Raw genomic sequence first — 14,913 nt, forward strand, 5'->3', positions numbered from 1 at the left:
ATGAAAATCTGGGTCAAGTGCGAATGACGAAGGTGGTGCGAATGGTGCGAATGAAAATCCGGATCAAGTGCGAATGAAAATCGTGATTAATTGTTAACTTTTCTGACGAGGAATAATTCAAATAAACGTAATAGAAAATTTAGAAACTGTGTAACTTTTGTAGTTGCGACGCAATTGTAAAAACTTAATACGACGCACCACTAATCATAGCTCTTACAAGCCGTAGTGAATTAATATTCCCACACTATAATTATTACGTCACCAAAAGTCTGGTTTGGAAGCTGGTGTAGTGGCAGTATAGAGATCTCTACAGTCTCTATAGGGGCAGGCATACAGTATATCAGCCCATGATCCTGCGACAGGTTCGAGAAATGATGTCAAATTGACTTTCTGCTTTCTTTCGCTAAACAATCATCATATTTTCGTAATGGCAGTTCGATTAGCGCGAGGTACGAGGATAGTAGTAAATAGGGCTGGGCACAATGATTCGAGTACTCGAATCTGAATCGAGTATTAATTTTAATGATTCGAGTCGAGTAGTAAAATACGATTTTTTCGAGTACTGAAATTATACGCTCCTCGCCACTGAAAGTTGATTTATCAACGACGAGTATATCAACGATCAACGAGTTTATACTAATTTCACTGTTGAAGCCTTGAAACCTTGATTGGCCGTATCGTAGCATACGAAACATGAAGTACAAAGCTACGAACGTTACTGGAAATAGCACATTTCCGCAGTCATGATCATCCCACAATATTGTCACTAAGTGCAATGAATTCGGTATGGTCGAAAAAAATGCCAAAGTATATCCTTAATATGATGGATAACAAGTATTATATTCTTTATGGTCGCTTAAAAGGTACATATTTGAACTTTGACAAATAAGATTCTGCTATGATGTCATAATGAGTGATACTCGATTACTCGACTCGACTCGAAGCATTTTACGTGATTCAGAATCGCATCACTCAGATACTCGATTTTGCCCAGCCCTCTTAGTAAATACCATCATTACAGCGACTCACATTCGCAAGTTTACTGTAACGTAAATTTTTACCCCTTCATGATTATTTAAGTAGGGACCGTAAAGGGTATAATTTTGGGTCGACACGGTGCCAGAGCTATCTGTTAATATGTATGTAATATTTATTGAATTTATTGCAAAAAAACCTGCGATCCTTTTTACATATTCAAGGTCACTGTGTTGGGTACTGTAGCCAATAAGCGAGACGTGCACCAAATATGGCATATGGCATGGATTTCATGATCAGATTTGTCCGACTGTTTTTTCTGGAAATCATGGTCGAAGACTGTTGGTATGAACTAGTTTAGGGGTGTGCAACGATCGAGTTCAGGCCTTTGAGACTCATTCATTTCGAGGCCAACCCCTTCTGCGTTGGGGCACATGAAGAAGTAAAGCTTTGGCGAATAAACCGCTGATAAAATGCGGTGCCAAAAACATGAGCGGCGACAAAACCTTGGTCTAAAATGACCGATTCTGGATGGTCAAACCTTTCGAGATGGATTGGATATGCTCCGTTGTCGGCACGGAATAGTCCCGTTCTTGCTATGTGAGTAGACAGCATAGTACAACTGTGATACGCAGATGAATTTAATTCGCACTAATTTGTAATCGCGTACGTCAGACATGTGTTGTAGAGCTGTGTTGGTTAGAATTGTGATGTGCGCGTTCTCTATGTCATACATGCCCGTAACATCGTAGCATACAACTGTAATATTAAATATAAATTCCTCTTCATGGGTGAGGCTCGGGTTGCGATATGCCAGAAAAACTCAGATTTGGTGGTAGTCTAAAAGCTGGTTTACCGTTATTAAACTGTTATGAATTCTCAAGTTAGATTGAGGTGAAGAGTAGAACACGCAGTACCATGAGTTATTTGTTCTTCTCATAAACTTGCGAGACAGAAGTTGGAGCAACGTATCATCAGGTATCGAGCTCTAAGGTGCCAAGTTGGCCAACTTGCCAACTCTCTTTGATCGTTTTGCACCTTATGTTCCAAAGACATAAGACAAAACCCTCAATACAAACATGTGGGTTTTTCATCCTTTCGACCAACTGGAGCTTCGCGGGACCTTTGTGTCAGCTCTCAAAAACGATTTCTGCCAGCAAGCATTTTTCACTCGCGAAAAATACGCTGTATTTTTGATAGGAGTGCAGAACAGATTTCAAGACCTGGCCATCCAAGCACTAGTAGAAGTTCTTGTACAAATTACGAACAACATTGTTTGGTCGAGAAGGGTTGTATTGAAATAATTGCAATTAAAACGAGCGAAAAAGTAGCCTTTTCAATGAAACATTTGATAGCTTAAGCTACATACTTATCCAATTTGTTGCACATCTGAACAAAATGTTGAGTAGGCCTATCTTCATCTTTTTGTATAATAATTTTCGATTAGTTTGTGCGAATGAAATTTATTTCACAAAAAAGTGCGAATGGAGCTCAAAAAGGTTGAAAAGCACTGGTTTAGTGTATGAACGTTATATAACATGGGTTGCTTTGTTTGGAATACATTCATGTTAAAGTTATTCGACCATATGGTATGAGCTCGTACCCGATGGTTGTTATAACAACCTTGATTTGATTCCGAATATAACACATACAATTATCATAGCGTTAATTAGTCGAGTGGTCCTCGGGCGCGATTCATGCTATTTCCAATGGTGAAGCCCCAATCGGAAAAGACCGACCAGACTTCGAATTCTTCCCGCTTGTTTTTACTGCCGTTCCTAATAATTGTTTTTTTTTTTTGGGGGGGGGGGAGCGCCAGACCCAGACAATTTTCGAAAGGGGTGCCGCAGTAAAAAACGTTAAGAACCACTGGACTAAAGGAACAATAAACATATTCTGCTTGTTGCTTTTACTAATACCGCTGTACCTGATCCTGTATATAGTTATCCAGTATAACATCTGTATGACTGTAAATTATTCCAAGATAGTATCGGACTTTTGTATTTGGACCTTTGTTAAATAATAATTGAGTATTCCTACCGTAGAGAGACCGGTACAGAATCAGAACTTTATCAGTGCACACATCAAACATTCGTGAAAGTGAGTTATACGAACAAACGATGAAACTGTTGAAAATATTCACATTTATCGTTACATGATAGAAATAAATGTGACGGTGATATAAAAGTCATCTGCAGCGTGTATCGTTGGTCCCTTAAAATTCACCAAGTAGTACACAAAGCAAAATTTCAAAAACGAAATATATCCGCAGCTATCTTTCTTCTATATTTTCCATCACCGACAAGTATAGTCGGTCTGCCCCAGCATCGATAGTATATGAATCAAAGGTAGATAGCGATATTTCTTTAACGGCAGCTTGGGCAGTGTCAGTGACAGATTGGGATTTAGTTGCTGAGTTATTACTAATCGGGTAATACTCTTTACTCGGCGTTGCACCCAAGCCAATATGTTGACTGGAGATAGAGTTTTCGGAATGCATGGTCATGCGAGTCGCGTTGCCAGACGATGAGTTTGTATCGGCAGTGCTTGCGCTACTCTTCCGTCGATAATATACCATGGTGGCTGTACTCAGCCGTCTCAATGTGGAGATAGCGGAATCTACCATCGAGCCGGCTATTCTTATAGCCCGCAGAGATTTAACGGCCTTCCGAAACTCTGTCCCTCTTACGCTGTATATCAGACAATTCCACAAGCTGTTACTTAGCAAAATGATGCCGAAGCAATATCCGACGGAATGGTAGATTTTAATGGACAGTAAATCTAACTGTTCCGGCAACTGGAAAACAATGTTGTCGAATGCAGCGCCGGCAAATACGGTGGCAAACGGTGGTAGCACGCACGCTACGAAAACACCCACCATTAATCCCAATACCTTGCTTAACCGTATTTCCATATCATCGATATTTTTACCCTTTTCAGTTGTAGTTGTTGTGAGTTTCATTCGAACTTTGGCGTGTTTTGTTGCTGAGCGGAAAATCATAATGTTTGTCACGCACATTAGAATCAAAGGAAGGCCAAACGCCACCGACATCAAAATGCTAGCGGTATCACCAACAGATGATACTATGAGACTAGCAGGAAGCTTATACATTAAAGTCTTGACCATGAATGGAATCGTAGAAATAAACAGAGCCACTATCCATATGACACAGCAAGCGATCTTTGCGTGCGTCTTGGCGATATATCTGTTATAACTAAGCGGTCTGAAAATCGCCCATAATCTGTCACAACTCGCTATCAATAGCGTGTACACCGAAGTCGTGAGAGTGAGAGTTGTGATAAATCCCAAAGCATTGATATATCCAGTAGAAATGACCGATCTCGTACCCCCACCTGCGAGTCTATAAGTTATATTTGATGATCTCTTCACTATTTCTCCCATTTTCCGGGGCCCGCAAAATTTGAAATAGCCAAATACGATCGTGCTCGGTATGACAGTCAATCCACTCATCAAGTCGCTAAAAGCCACGTTGATTTTATATATTGCTTGACTGTCTCGCAGCTTTGCAGTGGTCGCGTAAACTGCGAGCACGATAATGTTCGCCACTATCACAGCAATGGATAGGACCGTCGTAACGAGAAAACATATTGCCAAACTTGACTTGGTCCTGAAATGAAGAGGGATTTTCATTGGAATTTTGTACAATGTAAGCCCAGAACCATTAACCATCGCGTTGACAACAAATAGTATACCAAGTAAGGATTCATCAAATACGTAGTTCTCGCTAAATTGCGTGTATTATGTGTGATACGAGTCCGCACACGAAACTATACCGGATCACGATCTGACATATCGACTATACTTACCAGACTTGGACAACTAGATAATTCTAGTTGTCTAATTTCACTAAATTAGAGTGAAATAACAGTAATCTAATTTTAATCTAATTTGTGAAATGTTTCCTTGTTCTATTTCTAATTATAATCTAATTGTGAAATGTCTATGCTCTAATTTTAGTTTTAATCTAATTTATTGTTTTCTCAAAATGCCTCTTTGTCCGAGGCATTTTGCAGCGAGTTAACAAGAATATCCTTCTCGCAAGAAAGTCCAGTGCCAAGCCGTCATCGCATTACTTACACCGTGAAGTCGCAGCAGTTATTGTGACGAATGATAATAACCTGCTAGCATAGTAGCTGGGAGTCTGCGAACAACAATCTAGTTTTTGAAACTTTACGTTTGTACAACGCCGTGCCAACTAACATGGGTGATGCTCAGGGTTACCACGAAAGAAGTAATATTTTAATAAAGTAAAACAAGAAATATCATGATCATAAAAGTCATTTAATTTTTAAGTATGAGCTGCGAACGATACCTGACAATTTTTTCCAACGACTAATAAATCGATATTGGGGCTAGCCAGACATGTTATCAGCTGAAAGACTATATGTCATCCTAAAGATTGATCTTGTGGCGACGTCCTATGCCGTTTTCTAAGCGTCTCTGTCTAGGCAAGGCAAGGCAAGGCAATATGCCTATTGATATCAGCTGACTCTCCACCGATGGAATGCTGTTGCCATCGCCGAAGCCGTTTCAGCTAGTGTGGAATAGTGTTGTTGGGAACGAACAGGCGAATACCTTCTGTTGAAACAACAACCACATGAAACTGAAGTAAATTTCAGCATTTCATAATGCTTTATTTCGCGTATTTCCAAAATCTCAAATCAGATCGGCGGCGGCGATTGTGGTGACCCCTGAAAACGCGCCAAACTTGGTGTACAGACGTTACCCATTCTCATGGTTATGGGAATGCAGTGTGATTTGATGTGAACTGACTTTTGTTGTATTCAATTCCTATTCACAATTTCATTCAAATTCCAAGTTTTTGCGAGTTCAATATTTATTATAATAATCTGATTTGAATAAAAACTGTGTAGCTCTAATTCTAATTCTAATCTAATTCGGAAAAAGCTGTCTAGCTCTAATTCGAATTCTAATCTAATTTGGAAAAAAGTGTCTAGGTCTTATTCTAATTCTAATTTAATTCGGAAAAGCTGAACTTTTTTTTAGTTGTCCAAGTCTACTACTTACATGTTATAAGCCAAACTGAGCAAGGAAGTCACTTTTTGAGGCGAAGCCTCACTCTTCAAACCGGTCTCTGAATCGAAATGGCAAAATTCATACAAATTCGTATTGTTTTCATTTTGTGTGAAAATCATATTTTAATTGTTTCTTTCTTTTAATAACTAAACATTGTACTGTAACTGAAATAGGACGCCTAATCGCGCAAATGATGGAGGGCGCTGCAAGTGGCGTCTTCAATTCTCCAGAACGCACCGCCATATAATATTAATGGTACGAGGTGGACTCTTACCTTATTGAATAAGTACTCCACGGAGATATGTTCATTTCCATAGCTGTGTCGATGTCGTAACCAACCCACGTGATATCGTCGAACAAAGTGAACGGTTCGCACATTTCGTGAAATCTACCAACGCCTCCAGACGGTCGATCGAACAATGCGATTTGAACACATGGTTCGTACAACATTTCCATACGCAGGTCGCGCGGTATCAATGATGCAGATAAGTTTCTCCACAGCTCCTCATCATGTGTCGTCTGTGCGCCATTCACATACGGAATATGTTTTGGCACATACTTGTAGAGAGTTTCAAAGCAACTGTTGAATAGCCGGGTCCGATCACAGAAGCTCTGGTACACCAGTTTGGTGAAGGGTGTGAAATTATAGACTGGATTTTTGCACTCATAATTATATTGATCGCATTTCCAATTCTTCAAGGTTGTAAGATAAGTCGTGAGGTAATACCCACCGGAGTACCATACGCGAGCAAAATCTTCGTAGTACATGTCGCAGCAGATATTCCTGTTAGCAAATAAGTACGCCGAAGAACTGTCACACTCCAACAGTTTAGGGCTTTTGAACTTCTGTGGTACAACGTTGGTAATATTCGACGTTTTGTTATTCGTCGACGCGTCACATTGCATCATGAGCATCAGTAACAACCACACCAATACCATGATATTGTTGCAATGTGACATGAAATATATTCGACTCATTGTGAGCAATGGATCTGGTAACTTGGATTTGGAATTTAAAATGTAGAGCGTTTCGAAGTTTGGGCTGAAACAAGAAGAAAATGCCGCCAATTATAATCATTAAGTAAAATAGTCACTCTAACTTATCCGGAGGGAGATTTCACTTATTACATATTACATAATATCATATTTATAGACCTTGGACGCATACAGTAGCCTACTTCAATTTGCAAATGAATAGTATATATATAGTGATATTGAATATACTATTCAATAATATCATATATATCACATATTAAATAAGCTTGAATACTCGGGCTCAATAAATCGGATCGCTAAAAATTTACCAATCTGTTCAATAATATATCGTTATAGAGTTAGAGAACCACCGCTCTAAGATAAAGATCATTCTGCCGTTTTGTGAACTGTGCATTTTGTCTAGTTTGCACAGAATATCAGGAGTATTAGATCGGTCAAATCCCCGAATAAATGTAGGCCTACTCTTAATCATAAGATTTCAGATTAATCTGTATTTCTCAACTATCATATGGAGCGTCACAAATTATCATCGCTGTCTTAATCGCCAATTTCAATCTCCTCGATTAGCGTCATTAATGTAACGGAATTAGAGGTGAAATGTTGAATGAAAGCAGTTGTAAAATAGTAAATATAGGTGAGTTACGTCGTAGTAGGCCTATGCCTAGCGTACATCCGAAGTAAATATAATTCACGATTATAAGATTTAATCAATGCTCGCTGCTCAGACTTTTAGAAGGAATTGTTGAACCCACAATGCGCGAACCTGCAGCGTAAATGTATACTTACAAATCAAGAAGCCTCTCAACAGAGCAGATTCATTCATATTTACTATATCTATCATTCAATAAAAACTATGGTAATAGTAGTTTTTATTTCGACATATCTATCACTGCAATAGTAAGAAAAAAAATTAATTTTCTGTAACCTGAATCAGATCAAAGATGAGTAACATTGTTATTCTACTGTATCGAAAGAGTTCTCTTCTACTAAAATAGATAGAATTGAATAGTTTATTCATATTGCAATGAACCCGAATATTTTCGGCTGACCCTCGTCAGGGGTAATCGTCAGCAACTAGTAGAGAATTGGAAAGAACATTGTATATCAACAATCGCGAGAGGAACGTCAAAGCGTTCGCGGGAACGCATAAAACAGCATGCCCCCAGATTAATCAGAACATGTACATCACTCTCAGTAACGAGCTCACCCTTGACTCACCCGCTCAAGGTCGATGGCGAACAAAGGCCATAAATTCTGCCATTGGCAAACATCTGTTCGATAACCCCGCTAGTGCGAACAATTATCCAGACGACAGATTTCGAGTCGTTGGGTGGGGCCGTTCAAACTTTCATTTGCGGGCCGTGGAGTCGACCTTTATCCAAATCCACCAGCTAAGGCTGTGGCAAAAACAGGACTTCATGTACCATCTAAAAATAGCGCATTGAACGCCCTCAAAAATGCTCGCTGGTGGCGACATATTTTGTGATCCGATTGTTGATATAAAATGTTCTTTCCATAGTTGCTGACGATTACCCCTGACGAGTCAGCCGATTTTGAAGGGTTTCCAATGCTCTATGATTGTTAATATTCGGAATTCTGGAATCAGTGCGATAATAGCATTTGATTGATACCAGGTATTACGAATTCTGAGATGTTTATGATGAATCGCATTGTCGCAGGTGATTCACGACCCGCCCGTGCCTCACCTCTATGTTCGCGCTGTATTTTGAAAAAATCAATATAAAAATTGGTGATGTTGGACGAAAAAATGCTCAGATTTAGTTATACATGGACATGGAGGGTAAATATCTATAATCACTGAATGTTTTCACAATTTTCCTTTACTCATTCTGGCGACAGGTGAGGCACTTCCTCACTTGCCTCCCCTGACCGCACGCCACTGCGATTAATGTAAATCTATAAACTATATCAATCAGATTTAAATCAGATATTTGAAACGCCGAGTCAAGTCAAGTTATTTTTGCAAAATGATTCGAGTCAAGTCAAGTCATCTGACAAACATGACTCGACTCTGACTCGAGTCAAGTCATGAATCGATTCGTCTCAACACTGTATCATAAAAGGTTTAATAACTGCCTGGTGCCGAACAATGTATACGAAAAGGGACCTAACATTTGGTTTCCCTAAAAATCTCTAGCCTTCCTGAAGATACGGAGAAGGAGTGCTGTTGTCCGACATGCTAAGGTTAAACCACCGACATCACAGTCATATTTGCCAACTATCCTGTCATCGGTTACTGGGGTAGCCAATAAAATTATAGCTCAGAACAAAAAACGTGCTGCAGGTCTCGTATAAGTCATAGCAACCTTTCTCATGCTAAGGGTGCACATTGTTTTTCACTCCGAGGTGATCTGTGGCCCATGCCCAAAGGTAATATTAATTCTGAAACTTCTTTACAGTATACTATGGAGCAGTTGTTGTCAAACTTTTTTAGACACGACCCCTTTTTGACAGTGAAAAATTTTGCGCGCCCTCCTCGTGATATTGCGAAATATTGAAGAGAGAAATCAAATTGCTAGCAATCCCAACGGATAGTTTGATGGCAATGAAGGTTATTGCTATTGTGGAGCGAATTCTCAAATATGAAATTCGGACAATAGACAATAGACAATAGATTCACCATGAGCTGGAGGTAAATCGCGCGATGCGCGACAAAGATTCAGTTAACAGCGGCTTCGCGCCCTCCTTCAAATGCTTTCACGGCCCCCTTATTGAGAGCCACTGCTATAGGGAATGGTCTTCGTCATAATTGAAATATTTTGTAAACTTTTCATCAAAGCATCATTGCTAAATCCTTTTGTATGACGTCCCAAATCTCAATCGCATAACGCTGAAAGCTGCAGTTTTCGAAAATTCAAATGCAATTTGCCAAAAATCTGTATCTGATTGAAGAAAACGGATAAAAGTTTTGGATTCAGCATCAAAACGTACACTATGAACCGTCAATACTTTAGTAACCTTAAAATTAACGCAGTATAGTGTAATCAATATTATTAAATATAACACATAATAATAAATAAGCTTGAATACTCGGGCTCATTTAATCGGATCGCTAAAAATTTACCAATCTGTTAAATAATATATCGAAATGTACCCGTAAATCATGTAGCGTATATAGCCCAACTTATATATAGCCTACAAAATCGTTATAAATTTGCGACCGAATGAATAAATGGCTACTGTTAATTAATAAGTTGAATTTTCACATTTTCACATTGTCCTCGTCAACGCATATTCGAATCGGACTGCTGTCGGTCTAGGTTTGCTCATCATCGAATCGCATGTCGTCTCATAATGGTTTATGTCACAAGGCCGCCTGCTTTATGAGTGTGGACTATATGCAAATGTATACGAAGACGTGATATTGCATCAATGTGAGACACTGAGTGGTGGAAGCAGCGAAGGATTCTGTTGATAGTTAGCATCGTGATGTTATCGGCTGCATAGCGTATTGAATCATGATATAAGATATATGCACGAACTTGTCAAGCACATGTGCGCAATGTACATGAACTGGCGAAGTGTTCACGTCTATGCATCGTATTAATAGCAGCAGTTCCACTGCGGCCACTGCCCCGAGAACTTCAATGACTTCTTTACCTCGGTATCAAAAGTCCATAAGTACGACACACGCGCGTCCACGTCGTCCAACCATCATATGGTTGACAAAAAAGATCATCGCTCTATCAAATATGCCGGACCTGAAGTGTGGAACAGTATCTCACCGGCTATCCGACAGCCGTCGAGCATGTCCACATTCAAGTCGAAAGAAAAGCAATTTCTGCTGAGTGAATACTAGTCAGCCCTCGCCATTTACCGGACCACGGCCTGACATATGTCGATCTCGCCTTGTCTTTTATTTACTTTTGTTTATTTCGTTACTCTTTGCTATGCTACTCGACTGAGAGAAGAAATTGTTTCATAATATCATTAATACTGCCAATATACTTGGGTGACTCCGGCCTAGAAGACTTCGGTCATATCGGGTCTCCCAGTCTATGCCGTGTAAAATATAGTTGGGATAATATTTTAAAAAATGTATACTATTGGACATGAATGTTTGTGGACATTGCCTATACTATATTTCATGGTTGACGAATAAAAGAATTTTCTCTCTCTCTCTCCTTCCGTCACTTGCCACTTTATATTAGCTTCTTTCACTTTCATTCAGTGTGCATGCCTCCTCTTTACATCGCCTAGACCCAGGTGGGTGTCTGATCTTAAAGGGGCACTGCGCTCAAAAAATGATGTGGTCTCAAATTGAAGAGTAGAACGAAAAAAAAATTTTGGCCGCAGCCGTTTTCTTCAGAACGCCACCGTAATGGAGCTGCAATTTATTGAAATTTCCAGAGTTGCAGCAGTCGCGGCTCCGGATAATCTCTTAACCCGTAACATGGCACGATGACTTCATCGTCGCACTTGCTCGACGCGATTACGCAGTCACGCAGAGGACGAGCTTCAGATAGAAGTCAGCCGATGTTCTGAAGCAAATATGTCTAACACGCCAAGGTGGTGTAGATACCGCGTTCCACGGACGATATTCAGTCACTAGATTTTTCTAGTAATCGGGCCTAGTGTATTCTATTTCTTGAGGGAAGGAATAGATCATGTCCTATTCTTATGTTATGTATAAAACATTACCATCACCAATCAGTGTGCCCTCTGAACATTTCAAAATTCAGAGCGGTCATAATTGGTTTCGCATTCAGGTTGGAGAATCATAAGATGAGGGTTTGAGAGTATCTTAAAATTATGGCTTGGGGATTAGTAACATTACAATATAATGAATATATTATATATGTTTTAGGGTCAGCTGCGGAGTTGTGGGCTCAGGTTAGGTTTGCGTGCCGTTGGATTTTGGTTAGGGATGATGAATTTTCCTACAGTACCCGAACCACCAATTTTGAATGTCATGAATTTTGTCATGTTCATGGGGAACCCTGACTGGTGGTATTCGTGTTGTGGATAAGAAATTACTGTTTCTCTGAAAAACGGCTACAGAATAAAGTGCTTTTCAACCTGTATGACGGTTCGTACTTGTGCGAACGTCCTCCTTTCCCGAATCCAAAATATGATAACCCTACATTATAGGAAATAGTGTGCGATGCCAGTGTTGATTTGAATGCGAAGTATTGGAATTTCGGCACACATTCATATAGCGTTGACATATTACGTCGATTTAGTGGAAAGTGATATTGTTGCGAGTGAATATTGTTCATGGGTTCGCCCTTTAAGCTTCGAAAGAAATAACTGCACGATACCCGCAGAAAAAGCAACGAAGACCTTGAGAACAGCGGAAGTGCGATATCTGTGATTTTTCTACTGCAGTGATTTTAGTATTTGATTAATCAGCAATACGATACACTAAATGTGAAATAATGACGCTCTGTACCTACAGGAAGGTCTACAAATACAAAAAGTGATAAGCTTTTCATTTTCTTTTTGTGTAATAAATTCCAGCTGGCTGGTGCGAATTAAATTGTTTTTAAAAAAAAGTACGAATGGAGCTCAAAAAGGTTGAAAAGCACTTGTCTACGTTATTGTCTTGCTCTACTCAGAGTCTTCGTAATAGTATATAGAATATACATTGACATTATAGCAAGCTGCAATGACATGGAGAAGTTGTGCCGTTACATCGTGTGATGTGTTCATAAAATTCCTTCTGAAATTGCACTAAGACGACAGTGGTTTAGTGCCATAGGAATCTCGTCGACCAAGATAGAGCAGAAAAATATATTTGTATGCAGTAAGCATTTCAAGAAAAGCGATTTTATTCGTCATCATAAAGGAAATAGCAAGCGTCGACGACTTAAAAAGGGTTGGTGGCAATCATCTCTAGCAAACTCTTGTGTATATTTATAAAATGTTCCTTTGTATTTATTGACAGAAGCTGTACCTTCGTTGGATCTTACAAAGAAGTTCTATAAAACCAAGAACGTAACAGATCACAAATTGACTATAGTTTTGAAGGAAGATCAATCTTTGGAGGAATCTTGTCAAGTAAGGCTGCATTTCTTTTCCCTAAGACATGTTGGATTGACTTTTATTCCTCTCCGTTTAGTCATCTGACTCGGATTTTATGGGCTCAACATGTTCGAAATTGATTGGTGGGAACCCCACCAAGTCTAAGGTATTGGTGGGTAACTATATTTAAAGTTCCCTATATGCATTATATAACTTTTATCTTGACAGACGGTTGCGAAAACAACAGCAATTGAAGAATCTCCAGTCACTAAAACTCCAGAATCTTGCAATGTAAGTCCTTGTTTTCAATTTCACATCACAATGATTCCATAGGGATTTGCAACGTTTTTATTCAGTCATCGGGAGCCACGTACACTGATATTACAGATGTTTTCAAATTACTGGACACTAACTACATTTCGGAACGTCGTTTTTATGAAATACAATCGCAATACATTTTGCCAACTATTGCGACCTACTATGAGGAACATATGGAGGATGTTTTACGGGACATGAAGGGTCAATGTAAACCAATTACACTGATGGGTGATGGGCGATCGGACTCACCTGGGTTTTCTGCAAAATATATGGTTTATTCATTTATGGAGGAGAAGACTGAGAAGATTGTCCACGTCGAATTGGTTCAAAAAACAGAGTGCTCCAGCAGTGTTGCAATGGAAAAAGTTGGTATGGAGCGTGCCTTGGATGCATTACTTGCTCAAGGTTTGCCGATTGAAACCGTTGTGACTGACCGGGCACCAAGCATCAGGAAATTGTTGAAGGATAAATATCCATCAATCAATCACCAGTTTGATGTGTGGCATGTCTGCAAAGGTAACTGAATACTGTTATTATTTGAATCTTCTTTTGCCTTACTAACCGTTTCTCAGGACTGAAAAAAAAGTTGGTGTCTCTGGGTAAGAAGAAAGGTATGGAAGACTTGCTACTATGGACAAGAAGCATCACTAATCACTTGTGGTGGTGCTGTCAGTATTGTGGTCAAGATAGCAGTGTAAGTCTACATATCAACTATGTCTGACATCACAAATTAGGAACTTTTTATATAACAATATGCAATTGCAGGTGCTAAAAAGAAGATGGTTATCTCTTCTGCATCACATCACCGGCGAACATGAGTGGACAGTTGACGGGGAGACATATTCCTGCAGCCATGGCACTTTGACTGGGGATCAGTGCCTAAGAACTAGATGGTTGCAATGTGGATCTCCTAGTTTCAAACAGTGTTGGGATCAAGTCACTACCTTCGAGTCACGAGTCATTTCGAGTCATTGCACATTTTGACTCGAGTCAAGTCAAGTCAATCGATTTTCGAAGGTGACTCGAGTCAAGTCAAGTCACTCGATTTTTGGAGGTGACTCGAGTCAAGTCGAGTCAAGTCAAGTCAAGCCACGAGTCAAGTCACAATTCAAGTCAAATTGCCTTTTCGAATTATGAGGCATGATTACGTCATTGCATTTTGCTAGCTGTCTGATTAACAGATGGATGTGGTCATTGATTCTGAACCGATGAACGTATATAAAGTTAAATATACACGCAATAAGGCACTGTATCGCTCACATAGGCATATACGTAGAACTGTTCAACTACGTAAGTAATTGCATAGCCTCAGTTTATAGTCACCAGCCAAACTTGAAAAACGAATTGATAAGATGCAATACATTACTCATTTACATGTTGATATGATACCATTCGAGCCTACACCAATGGTTGAGGGGTATATGAAATATATTACAATTCAATTTCAATGAAACAAGAGGTTTGGTTAAGGTATAAGAACAGAAAACAGAAATGAATATTATGCTATTAAAATACCCCACTACTAGTTTTCGACAACCTAAGCTATACGCTTCAATTACTACGTGTGTGTGGTCATTTTA

The 14,913-nt window shown here is 39.4% G+C and overlaps 3 protein-coding genes across 3 annotated transcripts in view; 1 reads left to right on the top strand and 2 right to left on the bottom strand.

Moving 5' to 3' along the window:
• Nucleotides 1-14,913, bottom strand: part of LOC145442928 (uncharacterized) — a 188,668-nt gene that overhangs the window by 84,114 nt on the left and 89,641 nt on the right. The gene's annotated exons all lie outside the window — the stretch shown is intronic.
• On the bottom strand, nucleotides 2,495-7,102 carry LOC145442781 (uncharacterized). Its single transcript, XM_080320773.1, has 2 exons — nucleotides 6,309-7,102; nucleotides 2,495-4,604 (listed from the first exon to the last, which is right to left on the bottom strand). Exons 1-2 carry the CDS (start codon nucleotides 7,010-7,012, stop codon nucleotides 3,248-3,250), a joined length of 2,061 nt encoding a protein of 686 aa, XP_080176899.1. The 5' UTR covers nucleotides 7,013-7,102; the 3' UTR covers nucleotides 2,495-3,247.
• On the top strand, nucleotides 13,411-14,806 carry LOC145442788 (uncharacterized). The gene is made up of 3 exons (XM_080320786.1): nucleotides 13,411-13,849; nucleotides 13,906-14,027; nucleotides 14,099-14,806. Exons 1-3 carry the CDS (start codon nucleotides 13,507-13,509, stop codon nucleotides 14,315-14,317), a joined length of 684 nt encoding a protein of 227 aa, XP_080176912.1. The 5' UTR covers nucleotides 13,411-13,506; the 3' UTR covers nucleotides 14,318-14,806.

This window comes from Botryllus schlosseri, chromosome 1, assembly GCF_051294905.1.
Source record: "Botryllus schlosseri isolate E-star chromosome 1, Bs_hap1, whole genome shotgun sequence".
In the NCBI taxonomy this organism is placed as follows: domain Eukaryota; kingdom Metazoa; phylum Chordata; class Ascidiacea; order Stolidobranchia; family Styelidae; genus Botryllus; species Botryllus schlosseri.